General features: G+C 42.1%; 1 protein-coding gene across 19 annotated transcripts in view; it reads right to left on the bottom strand.

The window, feature by feature from the left end:
• The window catches only part of HTR4 (5-hydroxytryptamine receptor 4), a 172,653-nt gene that overhangs the window by 44,458 nt on the left and 100,210 nt on the right, over nucleotides 1–27,985 (bottom strand). For 16 of the 19 annotated variants that reach the window (XR_011505777.1, XR_011505776.1, XR_011505781.1 and 13 more), the window contains 3 exons: nucleotides 17,600–17,753; nucleotides 16,631–16,672; nucleotides 14,823–15,391 (listed from right to left, as the gene is read on the bottom strand). Coding sequence is in view for 12 of the 19 variants with exons in the window: in XM_070517232.1 (XP_070373333.1) it covers nucleotides 14,823–15,391; nucleotides 16,631–16,672; nucleotides 17,600–17,753 (765 nt within the window). In the remaining 7 variants the exon portion in view is untranslated. The remainder of the gene's footprint in view (nucleotides 1–14,822; nucleotides 15,392–16,630; nucleotides 16,673–17,599; nucleotides 17,754–27,985) is intronic. The other 3 variants (XR_011505782.1, XM_070517234.1, XM_070517236.1) reach the window with 1 other exon arrangement.

Below are 27,985 nucleotides of genomic sequence, written 5' to 3'. Positions count from 1 at the left end.
CTAGCAGGACAGCAGCTAGAACTTTCTGCATTGCTCCTTTCCCCACACTTCCCCCACCCTTGCAGTTGAAGTACTTTTCCTTCTTCTGAACTTATTGCTCAGGAACAACCGTGTCCATCAGGAGCATATTATGGTGATTTTGATACCAAAGGCTTTCTCTTCAGATCCTGTTCTGACAATGAGCCCGTGTTATAGGAAGAGGAGCCTTGTCCTACTAAGCTGTGTTGCTGCCTTTTTGCCTAATAAGACCATGACTATGATAATAAGAACATAATTTATCAATAACTTGCTTGTTCCAGACTCTATATGTACAGAATCTCACACAAGCCCCCCAACCCTCCAATGAGGCAACAACCAACTTTACTCCCATCTTGCACAGGAAGAAACAGAGGCACCAAGAGGTCAAGTAACTTGCAAGGGAACTCACAGCTTCAAAGGGGCAGGACGAAGTCAAACTGAGGTCCATCAAATACCAAGTCCTACACTTTTAGACATAATACTAAACTGCTTCGCTAGTACTCTGGCTTCTCCTAGATTGGGATCCTGCCTTGTTATTTCCAGAGCCTGAAGTCCTGGTCCTGACTGTCCATTTACAAAAAAGGAAGAACCTGAAAACCAGACTGAGATGCTTCTTTAGTGTCAGCCTAGGGCTCCCTTCTCCCTACAAATCTTTAAGCAGCAATTCCTTTCAAATTAAAGCCTCAAACAGCAGAAATTTATCCTGATGGGTGGGTAGGACAATATTTTCCTCAAATGGAATCTCAGGCATCACATCAGCTGGGCACCACTGAGCATCTACAGAGCCCAGGGACGGACTTCTTCCTTAGATATGGCTGAGCTCCCTACCAACCACAGACGGCGAGAAGAATCACAAAGGAAAGAGAATGGCCCCTGATATTGACAATACCACCTCTGGCACTTCTCTTCCCAATGGCAATCTTTCCAGAAGGTCTCCAGCTTCAACCAAAAAAAAAGCTAGGCCAGCTGAAGTAGGTTTTGTTCTCTCTTGTGTTTGCCTGCAACTGTGGGAGGACTTTCACAGCTCTGAAACTCACACAATCACAAAAGAAGGGTCTGAGAACACCTCCTTCGACCTCCCACCCCTTCCTCGGTCATGCTGACTTATGATCAGCTAAGACTTCTAAGCAACTGGTGGTCATCCAATTTTCTCCTTCTGCTTTATCAGGAACACCCTAGTAAGACAGTCCATTCCATTTTGTGCTGAAATACATACTCTTAACACTTCAAACCTGGGTCCCTACCTCTCTCTTGGCAGCTTACAGAACACGTCAGACCCTCTTTCCCATAGCAGTTCTTAGACATATAAAAACAACGCTACGACCTGAATCTTCTTTAAGCTCTAAGCTCAGCATCCCCAGTTTGTTACATTGTTCTTCATACGTCATAAATTCTGCCAAGAACATGACGGTGTTTACCCTTTTCTGGACACACTCTAGTTTGTCGACACCCAGTATAAGATGAAGCTGTACCACTTCTAGGGGCCAGGGACCTGCAGCATTACACTGTGGACTAAGCACGCATTTACATGGGGATATGGTTTTCTGATGGGTCTCTCTTAGCGTGCTTTGGAGGCGATTCCTTCCTGAACAGCTGCTCTGACTAAATTGGGAGGGCTGTGTCCCTGCCAAGTACACACTGTAAGAGAACAAGCGCATAGAGCCTGCCTTGTGGAAAGGGCTTATCTGCAAGGTTACTGCCGGTATTCTAACCACAGAAATTTGGAGCCCTTCCTCTCAGAAACAACACCAATTGCCTTCTCCTGGGCTTTTTCTTTCCCTTGTCTTGCCTTGGGGATGGATGTGGATTAAGAGGAGCCAAATGGTGCAGGAGCTGCACTGAAGTGGGCAGGTAAAAGCACATATACCCCGGTGTTGTTAAAAGACCACCTGGCAGTAATAAGAAGGTTCTGTGTTGCGAAGCCCAGAAGCTTAGTTTAAAGCAGTTTCTCAACTTCAGCACTCTTTTGAAATTTGGGGCCAGATAATCCTTTGTCGTGAGGGGGCTGTCTCATGCATTGTCAGACGCTTAGCAGCATCCCTGACCTCTTTCCACTGGATGCCAGTAGCACCCACCAGTTGTGAAAACCAAGAATGGCTCCAGTCACTGCCAAATGTCCCATGGGAAACAAAACTGACCCTACTTGATAATTAATAGTATAAACCCACACTATCTCAGTAGTTTAAGACATGGGAGCTAGGCCTAAACTTGAAGCACTATCCACTTCAACTTCCTCGTTTTATTGGTGCTGAGAGAGATGATGGCTGCTTGGTGAGCAGCAAGGGATTAGAACACAAGCTTCCCATTCTCTCCACTACACCAATGGGTCCGAATCCTGCTGCATATTAGAGCTCCTAAAACACATGCATTTCTGGTCCCCAACCAGACCAATTAAAATAGAATCTTTACAGAGGCCAGCCCAACGGTGTAGTGAAGTTCACGTGCTCCGCTTCAGCAGCCCAGGGTTCATGGATTCAGATCCCAGGTGCAGACCTACACTCCACTCATGGAGCCATGCTGTGGCGCTGTCCCACATACAAAATAGAGGAAGATGGGTACAGATGCTAGCCCAGCAACAATCTTCCTCAAGCAAAAAGAGGAAGACTGGCAATGGATGCTAGCTCAGGGCTAATCTTCACCACCAAAAACATAAATAAGTTAAATAAAACAGAATCTTTATAAATGGAATCCAGGCTCAGGTATTAAGAGGTCCCAAGTGACTCTAGCGTGTAGCCAGGGTCAAGGGTGAGAGCACCACACCACACTGCCTCCATTCTTGACCTCAGATAAACCACCTTGGGCATCTCTGGAGCTGGATATGGCTTGGGGGCTTGCCCTGCAGGGTAGCATATCTGTCCCTCTTTATTGTGGGCACCAATCTCAGAGGGCTGGTACACAGAACACTAACACCCTAGCAATGAGTGCACCTACAGAGAAAAAGGGGAAAAACAAATACACACAGAATGGACCCAACTTGTTCACTATGGTTAGCATGTTTTATGTTGGGTCAAAGAAATGCCTACAAGTAATTTAAAAGCCAGAAGCCATATTCAAAATAACAGTCTCAACTGTTCAGCACAGGGCATGATGTACCCAGGAAACAAATCTTGTCTCATGTTGCTTAAACAATTATTTACAAATCAAACAAGTGTGGTTAATTTAATTTAATTCATTCTGGCTTTTCTTCTAGCAGAGGGAGCTCTGCTTCCTTGTTTAAGGAGCAGTGTTTAGAACATAGAGATTTCCATTGACTCATTTTTTCAGCGATGCTTATCAAGAAGCTGAGAAAATAACTGGAGAAGCTTGTTTAACCAAGATATGAACAATGTTATATATACAATTATAATAACAATTGTACCAGCTTCCGTTCATTGAGCGTTTTCTGTGTAATACGAGCTGGGCTCAGCTCTGCACATATGTTATCCTATTTAACCTTAACAAAAGCCCTAGGAGATGGGTTCTAATATTATTCTCATTTCACAGATGAGGAAACAGAGACCCAGGGATGTCTGATCACATGCCAGAGGTTTACCAATAGTAAATGACAGATCTCAGACAGGACTGAAACGCAGGTGTGCCTGACTCCGGCACCTACAGCCACTAGGCTACCCTGGGTGGGAAGCCCCTTTGGCTATGTAAAAAGTTCATCCTAACCTAAGTCAGAGGCAGGAACTTTTCCTTGACAACATGTCTCAGTGTAGGGGATAATGTTTAGACCACAGCACTTTAGCTCAGAAGTGGGCATCCTGGAGGGTAGCTTAAGTCACTTGACTACCAACCTTTTCCAGGTAGATTCTGCAAGGAGACTAACTTTTCTAATCCTGAGTATCTGGTGAGGCAATTGGAACTCTTTGGAGATTGTTATTCTCACTGTTTTCCTGATGTGATCTCAACAAGAGCAATGCTTTCTGAGAGGCTGCTTCAGGCGGGGTTTGGGGCAGGCCTTGGGACAGGGCCAGCTTTATGGTTGTGTGACCAACGCAGTCACACAGGAACCCTGAGCTTGGTTGAATGCTCTGCTTGCTGCCATCTTGAAATTCTTAAAAACTTTATCTTTGAACTTGTAATGTCTGAAGGGACAATGGAGCACACACGTGAGCAAAGGTGACATGTGTACACTGTAGTTCCTTGCTGCCCCATCCCATTAGTGTTGTCCCATGGGCACAGAATTCTGGTAGACCCACCATGCATAAAGAGTTTAGCAAGACTCAAAGCAAATACTAGGTAAATACATTGTATGTATGAAGCATTTTCCTTTCTCCCATCATCTCTCTGTTGGCAGCTTCTATAACATGCTTGAATTCCCACAGATCATGGGAACACTAGAATTCTGTGCTCATGTTTCATATCAACACATCTATGATTAAGTAACTGGGAACGCTGATGGCCCTAAGAGGCCACATTTTCCATTTGAACAAGAACTTGCCAAATGCAGGAAGAAGGCAGTGATGTTCTAAGAAATAAGAACCACCTATCATGTCTTTTCTCACTTGTGTTGCTTCCCTGTATTGGCCAACCACTTATGCTGAAAATGTTGACATAGAAAGAAAGGAGAAGATAAGGCCAACCATGGTTCTCTTCCCTTTCAGTCCTTTTTTACTCATCAGTAAGCCAAAGGGAGAGTATGTTAGTAGAATGTGTGTGTATCGAGAAGTGAAATAAAAACAGTTGCATTAGTTTTGTGCACTGTATAAAAAAAACAAAATACATAAGCACATCTGAACTAAAACATAGGACTGGTGTAATTTTGGCGAATCCACATATAAGTTAAATGCTCTTACTTTTGCTTTTAAAACTGGCATTGCACAATATAAAGATGAATGGTAAATTTAATGCCAATGATTTAAAATTGTATTTTATTTTTCTACTACAGAAGAGGTAAATAGTAAATAAAATATACCATAACAAGTTGAAAGAAAAACTGCAGATGAAAGGAAAAGGCTTTACATTTTAATACTTTTAATGGCAATTTTTACCTGACCTTTGAACAAGGGGACCCACATTTTCATTTTAGGCCAGGGGCCTGCAAATTATGTAGCCAGCTCTGGAGGAGGTTGGGGGAGATAAGGCAAGGTCATCCTCATGCATCTTTGATTCACTCAGAATAAGTCTGCTTTGGCTCAAAACAATGAGGTAAATGTTGAATCCAATTGTAACCTCTGGAGTTCAAGGTAACGGCCATAAAATGGCTTTTAAATGTCAAACAACCTTCCAACATTAGCAGAAAGTTCTAAGGATCCAAAGTAAATCACACTTAAATTATTTTCTCATCCATGGGTAATCTTCCAACCCACAGCATGAAAACCTTTATTTAAAAGGGGAATTCTGGTGTGTTGAAATTAAAACTTGGCATGTAGTTTCACAGTGAAAAGACAACTATTCTAGTTATGGAATTAATAATTTTATTTTAAAGACTGGCCCTGAGCTAACATCTGTTGCCAGTCTTTTTTTTTCTTCTTCTTCTCCCCAAAGCCCCCAGTACATAGCTGTACATTCTAGTTGCAGGTCCCTCTAGTTCTGCTATGTGGGACGCCGCCTCAGCATGGCCTGATGAGCGGTGCTAGGTTCATGCCCAGGATCCGAACCGAGGAAACCCTGGGCCGCTGAAGCGCAGCACGCGAACTTAATCACTCAGCCATGGCGCCGGCCCCAATAAATATTTTTTAAAGTGGTGAAAACTTATTTGAGTATACACCATCCAGGTGAACAATAAGCTCTGATAAGAGCATCCATTCATTCAACCAACAAATACATTAATTGAGCAATGTGCTACAACCTGGGGGAACCTTTGGGAATAAAATGGACAGGTTACCTGCTTTCACATACTGCCAGTCTGGCTGAAGAGACAGACAATAAACAAGTAAACAAAACATAAACACAATTATAAATTCTGATAATTGTCATTCATAAAGGAAATGACAAAGGGCAATAACCCGGAAGAATTTTTTTTCTTCTACTGTTTTTTGTGGGAACCTCATTCTCTTCACTTCTTTCTCACTTCAATTTTTCTTTACCCTTGTATTTTCCTCCCCTACTGATTCCATACATAAATCTGAATATACTAATCTTGTGCATGGAAATGTCAAAGACTTAGACAGCGCATCCACTAGAATTGGTTTATTTATGAGTGAGCTTTGATTGATAAGAGTTAGCAAGTCTGAGGGAAAGCATGCATGGTCTCCATCCAGAGAGAAGGCTCCTATAGCTCTAGAGCTGTTTGTCCAAAGGAACTTTTTACGACGTGGAAATACTCTACACCGGCACTCTCTAACCGGTAGCCCCTCACAACATGTGGCTACTGACCGCTTGGAACGTGCCTAATGGTTACCCTACCGGACAGCACAGTTCTAGAGATCTCTAAGTCAATGGAAAATCTGTTTATCAGGGGGATTGGGGGGAGGATAATGGAGGATGGTAGCCAAGAGCCAAGTTAGATAGACAAGAACTTCTTCGGAAGGTGCTAGCAGAAGTTCTCGGCCTTCTCGGGAACTGGGTGAGTCTCCTAGTTTTGAGCAAGGTCTAAACTTGGAGAACCAGGGAAGACACCTAAGCCTGGCATGACAGCAGAGAAACCCATCCCCAAAGCTAAAGTTTGCCCGCAATCTCTGCCTGTCTTACCTAATTTATAAATAGTCTCTTCTTATAACATAATTCTCTCTCTCATGAGGGCAGAGCTTTGCAGTTAGCAAAGCAATTTCATATCCATTATCTCGTTTGATTTTTACAATGAGGGAGCGAGATAAGCAGGACAGGGATTATTTACCCAAGAATCCAAAGCTGGAATCCTCAGTGGATTTCACGTAGAGAAAATCTCTTTTCTAAGGTTACCATCAGCAGCTCAAGTCCCTACCCTGCCTTGGATCATCTGGGCTAGTATTCATAGAGACACTTAAACAGAAGAGAAGTTAAGCCAGGGGAGAGGGGACAGAAGCATTCCTTCATTCCCTGGTCAAGTCTCACAATGTTCCAGGCACTTCACTTGGCTCTGAGGATACTGCAGTGAACAAGACTGGAAAGGTCCTTGGCTTTTATCCAGTGGACAAAGAACTCCAGAGTCAAATCCCCAAACAACTCCAAATCAAATCGATATGGTTTGTTCCTATCACTTATCATCCATGTGACCATGTGGCATCGTCTGTATTGCCACACTACGCTTCCCAAGTGGGAAGAATCACTTGGCTTGAAGAATGACTGAGCTAAGGCAAGCTTCCAAAGGTATATTCTCCCACGTTTTACTATTTAAAGTCAGACAAATTATTACCCTTTAAGAGACCCTAAAAGAACCTAAGAATTATCATACGTGCCGTAATGCAGAAGCACAATCAATCCCAGTACACATTAGACCATTCCAATCCAGGAAAGTGTAGGACTGTGGTTCTCAAAGTTTAATATGCATAAGAGTCATCTTGGCAAAAATATCATTTTCACTAACATGTCCCAGTTCAGTGAATGGGGGCTAGGAATCCATGTTTTTACTAAGCTCCCAAGTGATTCTAATGTGAGTGGTCTCCTGACCATAATTTGAAGGAAAAATGATCAATAAAAATAAAAAGAAAGCCTGCAAATAAAGAGACACAATTATGTTCTCCAAACTTTCAACAATACTGCATGGAGAGTAATGGAAGAAATTGGGAAATTTAGACTGTAAAAGAAAAGCCTGATAAGGGACATGTAACAAAAATATACAGAAAAGGTTGTATCAATATAAAGATGTAGCCTTGTTTTCTCTTGCTCAGGACAGAACGAGGGCTAGTAGGTAAAAGTCATAGTAGTGGAGATTCCAACTCAATATAAGGAAGACCTTTTAAACTCTGGAGGTGCCCAACCATCGAGCAGGCTCATCAAGTGGTAAGATTCTTTTATTGCAGGAATTCAAGTTGTGATGGGACGGCCATCATCAGTGATGACAAGGAAGGACTGGAACAGTGGTGACTATTATAATGATGACGGGAAAACTGAAGGTAGCAATCCTTCAGCTCCCATTAAACCTGTGTACAACTCCAGTGATGTCCACTGTACTGTGATTATTTGCTTATGTGTCTCTTTCTTCAGTTAGGCTGTGAGCTCAGAAAGCCACCAACTCTTGGGGCTGGCCCCGTGGCCAAGTGGTTAAGTTCGCGCGCTCCGCTGCAGGCGGCCCAGTGTTTCGCTGGTTCGAATCCTGGGCGCGGACATGGCACTGCTCATCAAACCACCCACAACGAAGGATATACAACTGTGTACTGGGGGGCTTTGGGAGAAAAAGGAAAAAAAATAAAATCTAAAAAACAAAACAAAACAAAAAGAAAGCCACCAACTCTTGTTCATCTTTGTATCTACCACCTCATACACAACGCCTGGCTCGTTTGGTGCTCAGGCCACAGTTACTGTGAATCAAACCTTAGATCCTAATAAATCAAGTTCCACAATCTGCAAACCTGGACTTCTGATGACTATCCTGTAATTTTACAAGAAAAATTTGGATTTGACAGCAATCTCTTCCGCTATCAACAGTGAACCCTTGCCATATTCCTGCTTGTCTCTTCCAGGAAAGTCTTAAAGCTTTCGTTGATAAAGGTCTTATACATTTCTTTTACATTTTTTTAGTAACTTTAGTTATTGCTTCTGTGGACGGTAGAGTTTTTCTTAATTCACATTCCACTGGTTACTTCCAGTATGTAGGAGTCACAGAATGTTAAGTGTTATCTAACATCTGGATATCCTTGTAAAATATCTTAATTTTCATAGTGTATTTCATAGTGTATTTCATACAGTGGATTTTCCTGGTAGATGAACATATTGTTTATAAATAATGGCAGCTTGGCTCTTTATTTCCCAATTTTTATACCTCATATTTCTTCCTTCCGCCATTTGCATTTTGCTTGTATACTGTTGAACAGTAGAGGTGACAAGGCATCCTTGTCTTACTCCTGACTTGAGTAGGAATACAGGTTATTTCTTCCCTGCTCTGCCATTATGTTTGATGTGAGCTTCCTGGAGTGGGAAAAGTGTCTTCTAAAAGACTAAGAGAGATATTGGTGGATGGGGAAAACATAGCTATAGAACCAGGTGAAAGATGTGACAAGGAGAGAGAAGCTGGCTCCACATTCACTAAGAATCAGTTCACACACACGAGAGACCTCTTAGAATCCATTGTCCACCCTCTTTCTAATATATCTGTGCATACAAATTAAAGCTGCCTGATGAAACATTTACATGGCAATAATTCATGTTTAGAAACTATTTCTTAAGAGGCTATGCAACTTATATATCTAGACAAACTATTTCAATCAGCTAACCAAATGGTATCTCCACTTCCATTTTGATTGTGGGCTGATATTCCCAGAAAAGATCCTTATCCAACAGATAACAACCAAACACAACTGCAGACATCTCTGCTACTGTGTCCATTTGTTACTACCATCTGAGTGATCAAAGTCCTCTCAGAATGTCTTGCAAAAATGCATTTTATTTCATTGGCTACCCATCTCCCTTGTTCAATAATAAAATGTAATGTAAGTCAAAGGGCTATAAGGAGGGGCCTGAAATTAGAAGACCACTATTCTAAACCATTGAGGCCAGACTGGCCTGTTTTTAATTCAACCCAGAAAAGTAAAATTCCATTTTCTTAAAAAGGCTTTAAGAGGAAAAAGGTTCCACAATTTCAGTGTTTTCATGACCTGCCTCTCCCCAGTGTGATTCCCAGGCTGCAGACTAAGTCTCAGGGAAGATTTAAAAAAAAGAACCCAGATAATTTTCAATTTTTAGCATTTTAATCCTTCATAAACCTGAAGACATTTCATTGGCAAAAACTGATTGATCATTTGATCATCTACTCCTTTGCAGACACTGTGTGAGACTATATAGTACATAGAGAAGAGAAAGCCAGAGTTTCTACCCTCAAGGAATATTTGGTTTTACAGAAGTTAAGTAAGGAATTCTATAGTCTAAAGCAACACAAATGCCATGAAAAATAGTACTGTAAGCAGGCCATTGCCATCTAGAGAAAGCAGAAAAGAACAAACGCCCCAATTGAAGAAATGTGAAAAGGGTTTGTTCTCTGCAAACTATAGAAGGAAGAGTTCAATATCAATGCTGAGGTAGACTTCTTTTAAATTGATTCTTTCTTTCTTTTTGGTGAGGCAGATTGGCCCTGAGATAATATCTGTGCCAATCTTCCTCTATTTTGTATGTGGGATGCACCACAACATGGCTTGATGAGCAGTGTATAGGTTTGTGCCCAGGATCCAAAACCACAAACCACAGGCTGCCAAAGCAGTGCATGCAAACTTAACCAGTATGCCACCGGACCAGCCCCAATTATTTCTTTGAATAGTCACTGGGTACCCAGAGATAGGAATCAACATGAGATTACTAAGAATAGACCCATCTGATCTAACCTTATTTTATTTTTAGAAAAGGAACTGAAAAATGCCTGGATTTCAACAAGTTACTAGTCTTCCATGGTTCGTAGACAAGATAGAGAAACATGAGCAGGATGGCAGAGTTGATAGACTGATAAATGGCTCCCCAAATTTATCCAAAGAGTCAAGATAAATGTGAGAAATGATAACCCCCAATTCTGACTCTGTGTGGCCTGGGCAAGACTGAACTCTGGAGTCAGAAAGACTTGGGTCTGAATTCTAGCTCCATCGTTTACTATTTGTATGACTTCAGGCAAGTTCCCCTCTCTAAACCTCGGTTTCCTCATCTCTAAAACGATAATAATTATAATACCAACTTCTCTGGTTGTTGTAAAAATTAAGTGCAATGATGTATTCAAAGTTCTTAAATACAGTAACTTGTACACTCTTTTCTGGAGTTACATTAGGCATATAATCATAATCATTATGATTAATAACCTAGAGGAGGTCCCTAGTGACCTGTCACTTTGCCAATGGATGCTCTGGATGAGGAGAATGAAGCCACAGCTATCAAATTCCAAATTTTACACAAGCAGCTATAAATTTGCTCAGGCATCACCCTACATTTCTGTGATTTATATTTTGCCCCATGGCTAGATTTTACATTTACCTCGATTTAACTCCATACTTTCAATACCAGCCAAGTGGTTTTTCTTTTTAAAATCTTTAAGTCTGTCTTCTAACGTTAATTCTTCCTCAGAGCCACAGAAAAGAGTGTAGATTTAGTAACATGGTAGATGATGGTTCCATTTATGGACACAGGGAAGATTCAGGCCATTCGTGGTTAGGGGGCAGGATATAGAAGAACTCTGTTTTAAATGCATTAAATTTTAGATTCCTAAGAGGCACCTAGATGGAGTAGTCAAGGAAGCAAATTGGATGTGGTGGTCTGGAGCTCAGAGGACAGCTATGATCTGGAGACATTAATTAAAGAGAGGTCAACAGCACGAGGATGGTATTTAAAGCTATGGATGGTTAAATCACATAAAGTGAGAATGTGGTCTGAGAAGAGTATCAAGAACCAGGCCCTGAAGAATTCCAACATTCAGAGGCCAGAAAGAGAAGGAAGAACCTGTAAACGATACTAAGAAAGAGTTGCTGGTGAGTTAGGAGGAAAACCAAGAATGTATGCTGTTCAGGAAACTTAATGCAGAAAACATTTCAAGAAGGAAGATGGGACAAGTGTAAAAGGTCAAACAAGAAGAGTGCTTTCAAAATTTGAAACTTCTATACGACAAAAGTTAACCAAAGTTCAAAAGCACGCAGAAGATGGGGAGGTGCACCTGCAAATTATATAAAAAGAACTAGTATTCAGAAAATAATAAAGAACACCCAGAAATTAATAAAAAAATACAACAAGGTTGTCACATAAAGCACCAAACATACAAAGATGCAGTTCACAAAAGGATAAATATACATCAATAACCTTTAAATCAGTCAATAATTAATTTAAAAGAGGTTCAACCTTCCAAATCATCTGGGAAATGCAAATTAAATCAAAGAGCATTTTTAAATTAGCAAAACAAAAACAGATGTATAACACTCAGTGTCGGCGAGGGGCAGGAGTGGGAGCTACCTCACGCCCTGCTGATGAGAGTGCCAATCACTACAGTATTCTAGGAGGTCAATTTTAAGGTAAACATAACAGTTTTAAATGTACATATATGTCAATAGAACAATTTCTCCTTGGCTAGCTACCTGAAAGAAATACTAGCATAGACACAAAGAAATGTGTTTAAGAGCATTCAAAAGAGTACAGTTTGTCATAGCGAAAGACTGGAAACACCTACACATCCACTAATGGGAAATAAGTAAAGTTTAACATGTATTTTTAGTATAGAAGATTATTTAGTACAGAACAGTTAAAAAGAATGAGTTAGACCTACATGTTCTGAGGTAGAATGATCTCTAAAATGCATTGTTAAGGGATAAAAAGCAAGGTGCAGAAAAGTACATAGAGAATGGCCCCCTTTATATAAAATAAAGGGAGAAAAGTCCATGAATTCATACATTCACTGTATTCATACGTACATTCAATTCATACATACATTCATTCTATGAATGAATTATTCTGAATGCTTGAAAATGCATTGAAAAGACTAACGCTAACTGTTGACTCTGAGGCTAGCGGAGGATTAGCGGGATAAAAGCTGATTTCACTCTTGATTGTTTTGGTTTTATACTTCTTGACTTCATCTGAATTTGTTGGTGTTCTATTTGTGGGATTTTTAAGAAAAATACGAATTTTTCTTCAGCTGTGTTCAGTTAAAACAGTTGATCTGGAGAATTAATTGTATGATTTGTTCATTTATTCAAGAGTTTAAGTCCCTACTATAGATCAGGCAACATATTAGATATTTGGTATGAAGCAGTGAAAAAAACAGGTAGGATTCCTGTCCTTCCGAGGCTTACCCTCTAGTGGATTCAGGTTTCAAAGTCTTCTCTTCTCTCTATAGGCTGCCCCCACGCTTAAAGCTTCCTCACCTCCACAGAAAAATACCTCAGACCAATTTCCTGCATTTTTCATGACCTCATGAAGAAATGCAAAGTATGAAGAACAACATATAGAAATTATATTCATCTCTAAACTGCTATCTCTGCTTTATAATCACACTGCAGATTTCCAAAAGCAGCAAGGATAAAACAGTACAGTATGAGTAAAATAGGATTTCTTGGGCTGCTCTAGAAACCCTCAAACTCTTCCAGTGACTGTTTCTATGGGAAAAGGCCACTCAGTTCTAAACAAACTTAGCAAATGCACTGCTGGAGCATATTCTGCTTGTGAGTTGTTGACAGCCTGTACTCAGGCAACTGTTAGCTTAAATAGCTAAAAACTACCTAGCACCTACACAGAAGTTCTTGTACACACTTTACTTTATGGTTGGGTCCTTTCTATGACACTTGCTAAGGCAAAATAATTAGGAGAGAATGTCAGCCTCTAGGAGTATCCTTTGAGGCCCTCTCACCAGCTGGAATCTCAACACCATACTGGGCTGTAGCTACAAGTCTGCCCACACGGGTAGCAGAAAATTGAATCCATACTTCTGTGCAGCCTCTGAGGCAAAGCATTTCTATTTCATAGCAATTCCTATTTTCTCTTCTTTTCTTACACATGCAAATGAAAATTCCCCAATTTTCAGCCACCAGAACAGCTGAATACTGTCATCATCAGAAAAATTAAATGTTTGTCTCAAAGAAAGAATTAGTCTTTAGAAATTCCTGTGCATCTCAGGGCAAAGAAAAAAAATGTCATTGACAATTCATCTTTGCTACAGGATGAATGTACCTCTCGCATATGGCTTTTCACAGCTGAGAAAAACTGTAGCCCAGGGGAGTTAGAAAATTCTCAGGTTTAGAGAGAGGCATCATGACCAGTCACTGAACATTCAACTCCAAAGCCATTCCCACCTCCATCAACCTGTGTGACTTGGGTAAATCACTTGACCTCTCTAGGCTCTTTCATATTCCATTTCCTTCCTCATGCTGTTCTCTCTGCCTGGAATTGCTTCCTTGACATCTCCTCCAAGTCTCGAATTCTTTTAAAATGCTGTTTTGTGAGACCTTCCCTGATTCCATGAAGCCAGATCAGCTTCTTTCCTACCCACCTCCCCATTCTAGATTGCCCTCATCTCCATTACATTACTTAGCACACGGCGTTACTCTTGGACATTTATTATTCTATTTATTTCAGCCTATCATGTTATTTTATGACCATCTTAGAGTATCAGGCAAGATGCTACTACTACTAATCCTACTAATATTAATAAGAGTATTAGCAGTATTATGAGTGCTCACTATGTCTCAGGCCCTATATGAATACATTATCTCTGTCACAAAAACTCTATGAAATGGATATTATTGTTACCATTGTTTTACAGTTGAGGAAAATAAAACCAAGAGAGATTATACAAATGGTTAGTAGTGGCACTGAGAGTCAGAATAAAGTCTATTTTACCTTAAAGCCCATGCTTTTAACCACCATCCTAAAATACTACCTTGTGAATAATAGTAGATGATATTTACTAAGTGCTTACTAGGCGTCAGGCTCTGTACTACATGCTCTATGTACAGGGACTAATTTGTTCCTCACAAAAACCCTGGGATGGAGATATAGTGATTACGATCTCAATTTTTTAAAAAATGAAATTAAGGTTCAGAATGGTTAAATGACTTGCCCAAGGTCATAGAACTATGGAGACTGGATCTGAATCTAGGTCAGTCCTTCCCCAGAGCCTGAATCCTTACCCATGACTATTCCATGACCAGATGGTAGAATTTTCCTTAATCTTTGCAAACATTCACAGGTTTTCAAGAATAATCCCTGTGCAAACAGAAAACTGGAGAGTTAACTCTTCTGAGTCATGCAAATGAACAAACTCTCTCAAGCCCCTAAGTACTCACCTTAATACATGTGTGGATCCATTAATGGTTGTGGTTGAACAGGGGACAGTCTGGCCCAGAATAGAAGGTCTTCGGTAGCGTTCATCATCACAGCAGAGGACGATGAGGAAGGCACGTCTAAAAGACTTATTCAAGAAGGCGTAGAGAAAGGGGTTCAACCCAGAATTGATGTAGCCGAGCCAAAGGAAAGCGGTCCACAGCTGCCCGGGGACAGTGTAGTCTATGAATGGATCCACAATATTGGTGACAAAGAATGGAGCCCAGCAGAGGCAGAAGCAACCCATGATGATGCACAGGGTCTTGGCTGCTTTGGTCTCTGTCCTCATGCGATGAGTGCTATGCTGGTCTGCCGGCTGAGGCCTGCCCTCTAAGGGGGCTCCTGCCCGTTGTAACATCTGGATCTGGTGGGCATGCTCCTTAGCTGTGACATAGATGCGATAATAGGCCAGCACCATGAGGAGAAATGGGATGTAGAAGGCCACCACAGAGCAGGTGATGGCATAGGGCTTGTTGACCATGAAGATACAGTACGTAGAGTTAGAGTTGTGGTTGAACTTCCTTTTTTCTATCTGAGAGTTGGAAGAAGAGGGGAAATGAGGAAGTGAGGGAGAAAGGGACGGAAAAAGTAAAGAGGCAGAAGCAGGAAGGGAATGAGAAAAATTGTAAGAAAAGAAAAGGGATGAAAAAGAAGAACAGAAAAGGAGGGATTGGAAGATAGAAAGAAGGGGAGGTGGACAGGGAAGGAAGAATAAGCAAAAAGGGGAAAGGAAAGAAAGAAGAAGGTTTATCAGCCAAGCTTTCATTTTCTTATAAGCCTACAGCACACAGAACCACGATAGCAGAAAAGGAATATAACCATATCCCAGGCTCAGAGGGCTTGTCCGTCCACAAGGGGCTGAAGGCCCCAGGAAAGAGTAGAAATAAAACAGGGACAAAATCATTCTTCACTCTACCTACCCGACCAATAGTGGAGTGAGCCTCTCCTCCCTTCCCCGTCTGCTTGCACACAATGTATCTGCTGGTAAAAGTCTTCAAGCTGTGGCTCACCTCCTCTAAGACTGTTTGGCTATTCTTCTATCTCAGCATTTCCTCCACAAAATTTAGAATTAGCTTATCAATTCCCATAAACATTTTCCAGGACTTTGATTGGAGTTAGAATGATTGAGGAAGACTGACATCTTTACAAGGTTAAGTCTTTCAATTCACAAACATGGTAATTCTTTCCCTTTACTTAAGTCTTTTAAAATTTATTTCAGTAATATTTTATAATTTTTCATGTAAATGTCTAGCACATCTTTAGTTAGATTTATTTCTAAGTATTTGATATTTAATTCTATTGCAAATGGTACCATGTTAAAATTCTTAATCCTGTTTGTTGCTAGTATGTGGAACTCAGTGAAAATGTTTAGGAAGCCTGGGCTTAGGTATAGTCCCCACCACTCCCTAGCAACGTGACTTTGGCTAATAACTTAACTTGTCTGATCCTCAATTTCCCGGGGACGATAATGGGATTTACTTCATAGCACTGTTGTGAGGCCTGAGTGAGATAATGGTGATTAAATTAACATGGGGCTCAGCACGCAGTAAATGTTCCACATTTGTGGCCATTATTATTATTATCCTACTGCCTGTTGGAAACTTGAATTTCATTTCCCCCAAGAATGATAAAACTGAAAGTTTGAAAGAAGAGGGATAGGATTCAAGAAAACATCCATACAGTCTCCCTTGTCCGGACCCCCTTTCACTTCTCCACTCCTTTGTCCCCAGCATTTCTTTCAGAAGCCCAAGGAACTCTTGGTCTGACATACCACATGCCAATCCTGGCCCAGGCTTGGTTTGGATATCCTTTCCTGGACAAAGAACAAGGCAAGATTAGGGGCTGGGAATGGGGTGGAGAGAGGAAGGGGCAGCTGCTGCTCTAACTGGTCCCTTTGGGCCAGAGCTCGCTCTCAATCTCTCCTCTCCATTCCCCCTCCTATATCCACACAGTCCTGAGATCAATTTTAAAGTGACTGCCTAACAGCTTCCTAGAGAACATATATTCCCGCTAATGAATCCAGACCATAGCTTTTGATCTTCAAGTCCGGTATTACAAACGTAGTATGTCAGAGCTGGACGACGCTTAAGGATCATCGAAACAGGGGATGGCAAATGCCTGGCACACGTGCCACAGGCTGTTCTCCTACACCACTGGAAGATGCTATTCTCCACTGTGGACCAAGGGATCTCCTCACACAGCCCTTCAGGAAGTGGGTCAGTGACAGAGCTAGGCTCAGGGTTCAGTACTCTTGACTCCTGGCCCAGGGCACTCTTCATTATCTAGAAGCCTCCACCCACAGGTTTTCCGTGGGTCACTGTAAGCCTCGTAGACTCGCAGCATGAAATGAGATGAAGGCCTCTTGCGGCACATTGCATACCTCAGGCTCTGGAGGCTGACTGCTAAGCTTTGAACACCTGTTCTGCTATTCACTAGCTGTGTGACATTGGGCATATTACTTTACCTTTTTTGAGCCTGAGTTTTCTCATCTGTGAATGGAAAAATTATAATTTTCCCAAAAGCATGTTGTCAGGATTATATGTATTTATTCTACTCTCTGGCATACAGCAAGCTTTCGAAAATGTTAGCCTGCTTTTTTTAGTTGTTGCTGTTGTCACTTAGACACTATCAGAATCTTTCTTAGAATATCCACCTAACCTGATATTGCTTGTTTATGTAGAACCCCAAGCAAGAAAAGTTAATCAGACAGTAAACCAGTGGGGTCTGCGTGGGTACTCACCAAATCAATTATGCCAATGTTATTCCAGCCTTGCATTATAGGGAGAAAAGAGATAAACATGGGGATGACCCAGCAGCCTCCCAGCATTAATGCAATGCGCAGAGGGGTCATCTTGTTCCTATAGACCAAAGGCTGGCAGCAGATGGCGTAATACCTGGGGAGAGAATAGAGGGGGTGGGTGTCATGGGAAAGAAGGAATGAGGAGGAGGGGGATAAGAAGTGATGAGAGAGAAGAGGGGAGAAGAAGAGGGATGGAGAAGGAAGAGAGAAGCAAAAAAACAACAGAGGAAAGAAAAACAACAATTATACAATAAAGTGTTATATTGGCCAATGAGTTTCTGCTAATATAAATAGAAACGTTAGATCACATCTGAGAATCATTGCCTGGAGTCGGCTCCACCTCCCTCTTCATCTCCCAAGGAAGCCAGATGCACACTTGAGGGTCTGCTCTGTTTCAGGCACAGTTCCAACACTATCTTCATGCTTGGGCATTTTACCCTGGACATGTCCAGCCCCCTGGGCCTCAGTGTCCAGACATCTGTGGCCTTCTTTGATAACACCTTGAGGTGGCCCAGGCTTGGCCCTACATCTGAGCTCTAAAAACTGTATCTCAGATTTGTCTCTGTCTTCTTGATTACCTGTCTATACTGAGGTGATGCCCTAAGTCAGTGTGCCTTAAATTGTGGTCCAGGGATTCTTCCCTGGTCCTCTGCATCAGACTCATCTGAGGAGGCCTACTTAAAATGCAGATTCCAAGGATGCCCTGAATCAGGAGGGAACTGGAGTTGATGAGGGACCTGGAGTTTGCATTTTGACAAGAGCAATTCATTATGGCTGTTTGCTAAGTATGTCCAGTTCCCCCTTCTGGGCACATGCACTTCCTGGCCTCCTTGTGGTTGAGTCAGGCCAAATGAGTGGTCTGGCTATAAGTCATGAACAGAAGTGACATGTGTTACTTCTGGGCTGGACCATTTAATTGTTTCTCTGATGCCAAGAATGTAAAATTTCAATATTCCTGTTCCATCATTTCCTACCACTGGTAGAAACCACCTCACCTCCATTTATCAGGGTCTGATCTTCCTCATGGGACCACTGTTCATCCTTTTTTGAGTCCATGTTCTGCCTATGGTACTAGCTTTCTTCTACCGCACTCCATGATCTAGTCTCCAGGTCCCAGTCTGCTTCTCGCATGTTATTCCATCCTTGGAGATCACCACTCTCATCCCCAGGCAGTTTATGGAATTTGACAACAGGCAAAAATACTGCAGTAGGTCTATCAGCTTCTTGTCTTTGGAAGAGTCAAAGAATAAGTACAAAAAGACAGCCTAGAGGCTAAGTCTATTTAAGATTTTATACCATTTAATGATGAGCCACCCCCTTATACTCCTCATTTTATGCAGTTCTCTTTGTTACTTTTTCCCACCTCTTCTTTTCTTTTCTTAATTCAAAGAATAACTAACATAACAATAGCTATATTCTTTGAAGAGGTGGTGGTAGGATGAATTGGGAGAGAGGGTGGAACGAGGAGAGCCCAGTATTGCAAGCATGGGATCTTGGTGCCTCAGGGCTGGGAGGGGAGGCTATGCCCTTCCCTCCAAGGCATCAAGGAGCAGCTGACCACACTGTGCCAGGCAGCTTCCTGTGGCCAGAGAGACAGTGAGTGTCCTGACCTGGACCAAAGTGCAAGGAACAAGACCAAAGAATGGGAGAGGGGCTAACTCAGACACTCATTTTCTCCATCTATAAAACTGACATGGTAGCCAAATCTAACTAAAGAGAACTCCGTAATGGAAACAACCATGATCAGCTGCAATTCCCTCCATGTTCTTGACTTATAAGAAAGGCAAATTGTATCAGAGTGGCAAATTTTTCTGAATGGCTATATTAATAAGCATCAGGGGTTTATTATTCACACAGAGTTAATGAGGAATTTGGAGTATATGAAAACATACTTTTTGTTCATATTTTGCTCCCTTCCTCGTTTTCTGCTAGAGGGCCTAGATTAGACATTTGCTTTTGTACATTTAGCATCCTTCCCCCTTTCTCTTGGTAATAACATCCCAAATCCTTTAGGAATTCTCTTTCCTGTTTCTGTAGTGTTGTTAGGAAAGCAAACGATGGGACTCTGATTTTTCCAGCCAGGGAGTGACCCAATCAGACTTTCTCCTGGAACTCTGCACATCATGCAGAGTGATGCGAAGATGGGAAAGTCAGCCGAGGTCCCACAGCAGCCTCCTGGTGGGGCTGGGAGCAGCTCTTGCTCCTTGGATCTTTGGGGCAGCCATGCTCTAGTCCCTTCAAGTCCTCATTCTTTAGCTCTTCCTTTAATTAAATAAGCCACCTTGTATCTTTCCAATAAATTCCCTTTTTGCTTAAGGTGTTGTTATGAGTTGGATTGTGTCCTCCCTCTCCCAAAAGATATGTTGAAGTCTGAACCCTCAGTACCTTGGAATATGACCATATTTGGAAAAAGGATCTTTACAGAGGTAATAAAATTAAAAACAAGGCCATTAGGGTGGGCCCTCACCCAATATGACTGCTGTCTTTGTAGAAAGGGAAATTTGGACACACACACAGATATACTCAGAGAGAAGATGGCCATGTGGAGACGGATGATCGGAATGATGCATCTACAGGACAAAGAACACCAAGAATTGCCTGAAACTAGGAAAAGGCAAGGAAGAATCATTTCCCGACAGGTTTCAAAGGGGGCTTGGCCCTGCTGACATCTTGATTTCAGACTTCTAGCCTCTAGAACTGTGAGAGAATGAATTACCTGTTGTTCCAAGCCACCCAGTTTGTTGTACTTTGTTATAACAGCTCTAGAAAACTAATAAAGTTGGCTAAAGGCAGTCTCTGTTACTTGCAACCAAGGTATCCTGCCTCAGTAAAAATGGTTTTGAGGGGCTGGCCTGGTGGCGCAGCAGTTAAGTTTGCAGGTTCCACTTTGGTGGCCCGAGGTTTGCCATCTCGGATCCCGGGTGCGGACCTACGCAGTGATTGTCAAGCCATGCTGTGGCAGGTGTCACACATATAAAGTAGAAGAAGATGGGCACAGATGTTAGATCAGGGCCAGTCTTATTCAAAAATTAAAGGAGAAAAAACATGGTTTTGAATGTTGGACATGTCCTTCACGATACTTTGTTCTGAGTAAGAACATCTTTGTTTTATTCAACACACTTCCAGATCACAGCTCAAGTTACAGCATCCCTTCATCCACCACCCCAAAGAAGGCAATGGACGGATAAGTGAAGAATAGATGCTGCCCTATCTTTGCTGCATAATTTATGATTTCTGAGGTTTGGAACAGGTGCCAGATTTGAGTAAAGACAGGATTTCAGGAATTTTGGTTGGATCTCCAATGTCACATAAATCCAAAAGTTCATAAAGACAAGGCTGAATTAAATATCTTGCGGGACAAAAGGTAAGTTTGAGGAAGCAGGATGTCTTACCTAAGAAGATTCTTTCAATCTCCATTAGTGGGTGTGGATGTTTAGAGCATTATGTTGGGAACACAATAGAACTCACAGAAGAGGACTTTAGAATATATGGTTATATCGGTGCTCAGAGCATTTTAATGAAAGCCTTTCTTTCTAAGTCTAGCTTGGCCAGGGTGATTGCCTGATTCCCACGGCACGATGGATATCCTGTGGACAATAAGATGGTCCCATGTTCTGCTGTCCAAATGTTCTATGATTTAATCTGCATTACCCTAGGTTACTAGGAGCTGCCTCTACAGACAAGCAAACAGTGGTGACAGGTTTCCTCTTGAAATTCAACTTCAAGGGGGATACTGTGGATGCAGCACACATTTTACAATCCCTTGCACATTTTACATATACGGTCAGTGCCCTGGACAATGAATGCCTGAAATAAAGATGCTTGGACAGCTCATTCCATAGGGAGCTAAGCTCGGACACATCCATGGCCTCTTTCACAGACAGTTGCAGAAAGTTACTCTTGCATGATGTGGGGTGGTTGGGCAAGCCTGGGAAAAGTCCTTTATCTCCTACTTTAAAAATTAGCAGGACCAGCCTGGTGGCACAGTGGTTAAATTCCCACACTCCACTTCGACGGCTGAGGGTTCGCAGGTTTGGATCCCGGGTGTGGACCAAAGCACCGCTTGTCAAGCCATGCTGTGGCAGGCGTCCCACATATAAAGTAGAGGAAGATGGGCACGGATGTTAGCTCAGGGCCAGTCTTCCTCAGCAAAAAGAGGAAGATCGGCAGCAGATGTTAGCTCAGGGTTAATCTTCCTCAAAAAAAATTAGCAATAAGTGAAGGGAAAAAAAAGAATTTTATTTTATTTTAACTAGGTTGTCTGAACTGTGCATGAGAGGTAAAGATGAATAAGAGAAATACCAAATTGTGTCTAGGTACACGTTTTACTTAAATCCTCTCCTCTACATCTTCCATCTGGTGCTCTGTCTTACTATAAACATAATTTGATTTTTAAGCGGCATGGAGTAGACACTGTAAGGTTTTTATTTGGAACTCAGATTATATTACTCACTTGACTTGATGGCTTCAAGATTCTTACCAAGGCCTTGGCCCTCTTGAGGCCGCTGCCCTAAATAAGCCACCTCACGTCTTTCAACTATCTTTCCTTACAACTTTCTAATCTTTGCTTTCTAGCAAAGAATTTAGAAAAACAAACATCCTCTTGAAGCCTGCGCACAAGAATCTAAATTCAGTAGGCGAAAATAAACACCACTGAACAAAATGATTAATAAAAACTGAGTTCTAGTGTTAACTGTCCAATGAAACTTCCTTAAAATTCTAAACTTGTCTAAAGATCAAAGACCAGATAGAAATCTGATAACTTGATTTTTACCTTTCATGGTTACTTTTTAATTCCTATATTTAGATTATAGTACCCCTTCAAATAAAAAAAAATATTTATCCTATCATGAACTGCCCCCAAAACACGTACACCACCACTAGGCAGAAGTAGCTAGTGAAATTTGCAAGTTCTTTGGAGGTCAGGCAAAGGGCACTGGCTGAGTTAATAACAACAGCTACTCTTCATTTACTTACCAAGGGCTCTACTGTATTATCTCAGAGTCCTCACAACTACTTTTGAGACAAGAACAATAAATGCACCATTCCACAGTTGAGGAAACGGACACACAGAAGTAGCAGAATCTGCCCAGGGTCCCACAGGTGGTAAGAGCCAAGCTGAGATGCAGCCCAGGCAGCCTGACTCAAGGGCCGGGGAGTTAACCTCCTCATTGTCACTTCACTCTGCTACCCCTCCTAAATCCCCAAGGGATTATTCTAATTCTTTAAAAGCCACTTTAGAAACAGAACACTGAATCTCAGAACCTGAAGGATGCTCAGCATCCTGAAATCCCTAAATCCCCCTAAAACGAAGTGTACCCAAGCCTGCAAGAATGAACTAGGGGCCAGCAACGCACCAAATCCCACTGCAGTACGTTCTAAACTTCAGGCTACCCTCAAGTTACAGAAAGTTTCCTCCCACAGGGATTTTCTGTGACTTCCAGTTTCACATTCTGGCTCAATTTAAAACTTCGATCTCTAATTCTTTATCTGCATAGTGCTCCTACAGACAGCTGAAGAGAGCTTTTACGTTCCTCTGAAGCCTTACTTTCTGTAAGTAAAAATGTTCCCAGTTGTGTTTAGCCAGAGTTGATTTTGCTCACCAAGGGATATCTGGAATGTCTGGAGACATTTTTCCCTGTCACAACTTGGAAGGGTGAGGTTGGTGGCATCCAGTGGGTAGAGGTTGGGGATGCTGCTGAATGTCTTACATGTACACGTCAGCTCCCCCACAACAAAGAATCATCTAACCTAGTGTCAGCGGTGCCAAGGTTGAGAAACCCTGGTTTAGAGGAGGTGATTTTCACCAATAGCAGGGGCTCCATGTCCTCTGTATGTGCCACAGTATGCCATTACCTCTTAAGAGTGGGTGCCACAGGGAGAGCACAATACTCTGGTGCATCCTTTACAGACCAGAGAAGACAAGGGCATTACCCTCCACCCTGCCCACCTTACCTTAGTACAGCCTGGGGGACACCCAAAATTACAAGACACCTGCACCACCTCAAAGAGCTACGACCTAGGATGGGAGGTGAAAAAGGTCTACCCTCACTGATTTATAAGTTCCAGAGATGTTTGTCTTGTTCACCACTGTATCCCCAATGCCTAGTACAATGCTAGATATAGCGTGGATGCTCACAAAATGGGTTGAATAAATAATAAACCCTTAATCACTACCAATTAAAATAAATTCCACTAAAATATGGGACCAAGTTTTTGGGATGTGAAAGGTCATATCTAGTAGAGGGATACAGAAGAGCTTTCTCCAATAAGTGTCTTTTAGACACTGGGTAAGGATGGTGGAGGAGAAAGTGTAATCCAGGTGCTATAAACAGGACGGAGAAAGGCCGGGAAATAGCAATTTTATATATATGAAATACATATCCATAAATATATATCTACATAGCCATATAAACATAAAAGAGTACAAGTTAGCTAGATCGTAGAGTGTTTGTAAAGAAGAAGGAAACAAGCCTAAAAAGGCTGGTGGAGGGGCAGGTCTCAGAGCAGTGGTTCTCAAACTACGGCGCGCATCAGAATCGCCTGGAGGGTTTGCTGAAACACAGATGGGGGGTAGATCCGGAATGGGGCCTAAGAATTGGCACTTCTGATATGTTCTCAAGTGATGCTGCTGCTGCTGATTTGCAGACCACACTTTGAGAACCACTGTCTTAGAGGTTTTTGAATGCAATGCTAGGAGTCACCAAAAGTTTTCTGAACTGGAAATTGTCCATCACAAGGAACACTGCTGCAGGCTCTACCAAAGGAGCTGGATTGCAACAAACTCAGGAGAAAGGGTTATTGGATCACAAGCTGGGTGGACAGTGTTCATTAGCAGAAGCAATTCTGTTACGTGTCAGGAATAGACCTATCTGCAAAGTCTGCTGTCTAGACTTCCATTGGACAATTCCGAATCTTCTTTAACTAGAAAACTTTTACAAAGTAGTTAAATGAATGTTCAAATGACAAGTGAGATTCCAGATGGCCAGGATTAAACTAGGATGTAGCAAGGGTATTCACAAAGCAACTTCTTATGCAAAACATTTCAAAGCATTGCTCTTAAAACTCCATTAAAATCCCCTTTGGTAGACCAGCCACCAGCTTCCCCAACCACAGCCATGTGTAAATGTGTGATCAAATTGCTTTTAAATGTCTCTGGGGATACAATTTACTTTGACAACTCTTAGAAGACAGTTGTATATTTTAAGATCCATGATAATCTCTTCCTTGCTACTCCTGCAATTAAGGAAAATTCTTCCTCCTCACTTCCTGCCCGCCCAACCACAAGGAAGGCAGAAGGAACAAGGAGAACAACTTGGAACCCTAGACTCAGAATTAGAGGAGATTTAAGCAGTCTTCACATCGGGGTACCAACTCTCTCTGCTTTAACCATTTATTAGCTCTGCAGCCTTAGATCAGTTACTTAACCTCTCCAAGTTCCAGCTTCCTCATCTGCAAAGTGGAGATCATTATGTCCACCTCGTTGATTGACTGTGAGAATTGATGAAATAATATGTTTAAAACTTATGAAGTTCCTGGCACATAAAGCTTGATAAATAGCAGTTAGTACTTTTATTCCCTTCCCCTCTGATCTTTTCTCTCTCTCTCAATATATATATAACAAGAAAATCAGTAAGTTCTAGTCCCAGTTCTTTCATTGGTTTTCCTTCTGACTTTGGACAAATCACCTGGTGTCTTTGCGTCTCTGTTTTCTTCTGTGTAAAAGGGAGATTAATTACATCCGAATTTTTGTAAGAGTTTGTAGTCATGGATTAAAGATAGCCACAAATTATCCAACACTCCTCCCATCCAGAGGTGGGGAGTGTGCCCCTTCTCTTGGATCTGGGCTGCCTTGTGACTGCTTTGATCATTGGAAGTGTTGTATGCCAGTCCCAGGACTAATTTTTAAGAGAGCTCTTGGTTTCTCAGAGCCATGAGCTGTCATGTGTGAAGTTCAATATGAGATCATGTATAGAAGACCTGAGACCACATGGACAGGAAGACGGGCCCAGCTGAGCCCAGCCTTCCAGAGGACCCCACCAAGGAACCCTGAGTGTGATGAACTGCCTTAGATCCTCCAGGAAAGTCCAATCTCCAGCTAAATACCATCAAGTGACTTCAGTCATGCCCAATTTCCTGATGCACAGAATTATGAGCTCTGATAATAATACACAGCTGTTTAAGCCACTAAGTTTTGGGGCAGATGTTATATGGCAATGGATAACCCCAACAGGAGTATATAGGTACTATACAGTCTGGGCTAACCACAGGGTTCACTGGCTGGGGAGTAGTCCCCCCTCCAGGAGGTAATCCAGCCATGTTTTGTGGCAGAGCTCTAGAAAAAGAGACTTATCTTTCTGCTCTCAGTAACTGGTTTTGTTTTAATTTAGTTCGTCTGGGTCCCCTTTGAGGAGGTGGAGAAGAGAGAAAAGCAGCAGTAGCTTCAAGAAAAAACTAAAGGTCTTCCCCTCTGGTTCCCAAGGGGCTTGGCAAGCTGCCAGTCACCTGGAGGATCAGTGAGGAAGATCCCAGCAGGGATATTCAGCAGGAGCCAGGGACAGGAAGAGGGTGCTGAGAATGTAGCCAAGAGCGGAGGGAGAACTCTGGGTTCCAGGAAGGCAGAACTGCAGGGGCGGAGGGACAGGGAGAGACTCCTTTCTGTCAGAGATCTGGAGGACATGAGATGGAGCTTTTCGGGAATCATAATCCCATGTGCCATCCGCAGGTGCAATGTTCACTATGTTCCTCTCTGTGAAATATCCGTCTGTATCTTCATGATAAGAAGACCCACAAGCAGGGGAATATCAGCTGTCTAGAAAGGTGTCTTCCTGAGTTGTAAAAGAATAAAGGAAAAAAGGATAATCTGCCAAAAATGCCATCTGAAAACATCTTGGCAGGGCTTACTGGACACACACACAAGTTACACTTTGTGACACTTTGTGACACGTATGAATTGATCAGTCTGCCAGCAGGCACTACATGACTGTGCCACTGACCCTTCCAGACTCAGCTGAAGGGTCACATTCTCTGGAAAGTTCTCTTGGGCCCCGAAAAACACAGGGAGAGACCCTTGTCTGTCAGAGATGTGGATTGATTCCCCATCTCTGCCCTGGTGTTTTACAGTACCTTGTATATATCTCTGACACGGCATTTCTCTAATTGTGTTGTAATTGTCCACTTTCTTCTCTATTGCTACAAGTACTATTCCTACTACTCACACTACCCATTTTTTGAAGGCCCACTATGTGTTAGAAACTATATTCTACGCTTTATCTAATTTCTATAGCAACTCTGCAAGGCAGCTCTCATCATCCACATTTTGCATATGAGGAAACTGAGGCCCAGAGACTTTAATCCATGTGCCTAACATCATACAGTCGGGATATGGTAGCACTGGGACTTCAACCCACATCTGCCGAAGTCCATACCCTGGTAATGCTGGTAAATAGACAAAAGTAGCCGTAACTAGCAAGAGGAAGGAGAACAGCAGTGCCCTATAAGCTTTCTGAGCTGAGGACACACAGACAAAAGACATATTTAAAGATGAACTTGAGACATTAGATAATATACAGGAATAACAACTAAGAAGCTACTGCAATAATCCAGAAATGGGATGGGGGAGAAAGGAAGAAGGTGGATTTGAAAGATGTATATGAAAATGTAACTATGATTTGGCATCCAGCTGGTCACAGTAGGTAAGGAAAAGATGACCTCACAGAATTACATTTAAATGACTAAAAGATGACTAATAAATGCAACTTTGATGTACAAAGTGGAAGAGAGTATTAATTTACAATGGAAATTTCCACTTGGAGCATATTGGGTTTAAGGAAACAGAACTATGCTTAAGGCAAGATAGTGAACAGGCAGCTATTTTCAACAGAGCCCAGAGGACCCCAAAACCCAGCGAGGGACAAGATTGCAGAAGATACAAGATCAGAGGTGAAGATGAAGCCACAGGATGGGTAGGTTCCCCAAAGGAGAGAAGGAAGATACCCAGGGCTGGAAAAGTTACAAGTCACATGTTGGAGCATTCTATGCTTAGCTAAACATGCATGGAGCAGCCTCTGTGGACTTGCAAGAACACAAGAATGGATGAGATAAAGGCTGACTCTCAAGGAGCTGAGAGTCTAGGGTGAGACAGACACATAGACCAATTAGTAAAATGGGTTATAACTCTATACTTATATTTAACGTTCCTAAGGGAGCTCAGAGGAAGAAACAAGAAATCTTTGGAAATGAAGACTGGCCAGTCAGTGAAGACGGTCACCAATCTTATCCGAGTGTTAAAGAAGGGTGGATGTTCACCAGGAAAAGGAAATCAAG

The sequence above is a fragment of the Equus asinus genome, chromosome 9, assembly GCF_041296235.1.
Source record: "Equus asinus isolate D_3611 breed Donkey chromosome 9, EquAss-T2T_v2, whole genome shotgun sequence".
NCBI lineage: Eukaryota > Metazoa > Chordata > Mammalia > Perissodactyla > Equidae > Equus > Equus asinus.
The sequence above is the reverse complement of the archived record's forward strand: the minus strand, read 5'-3'. Positions and strand labels throughout refer to the sequence as shown.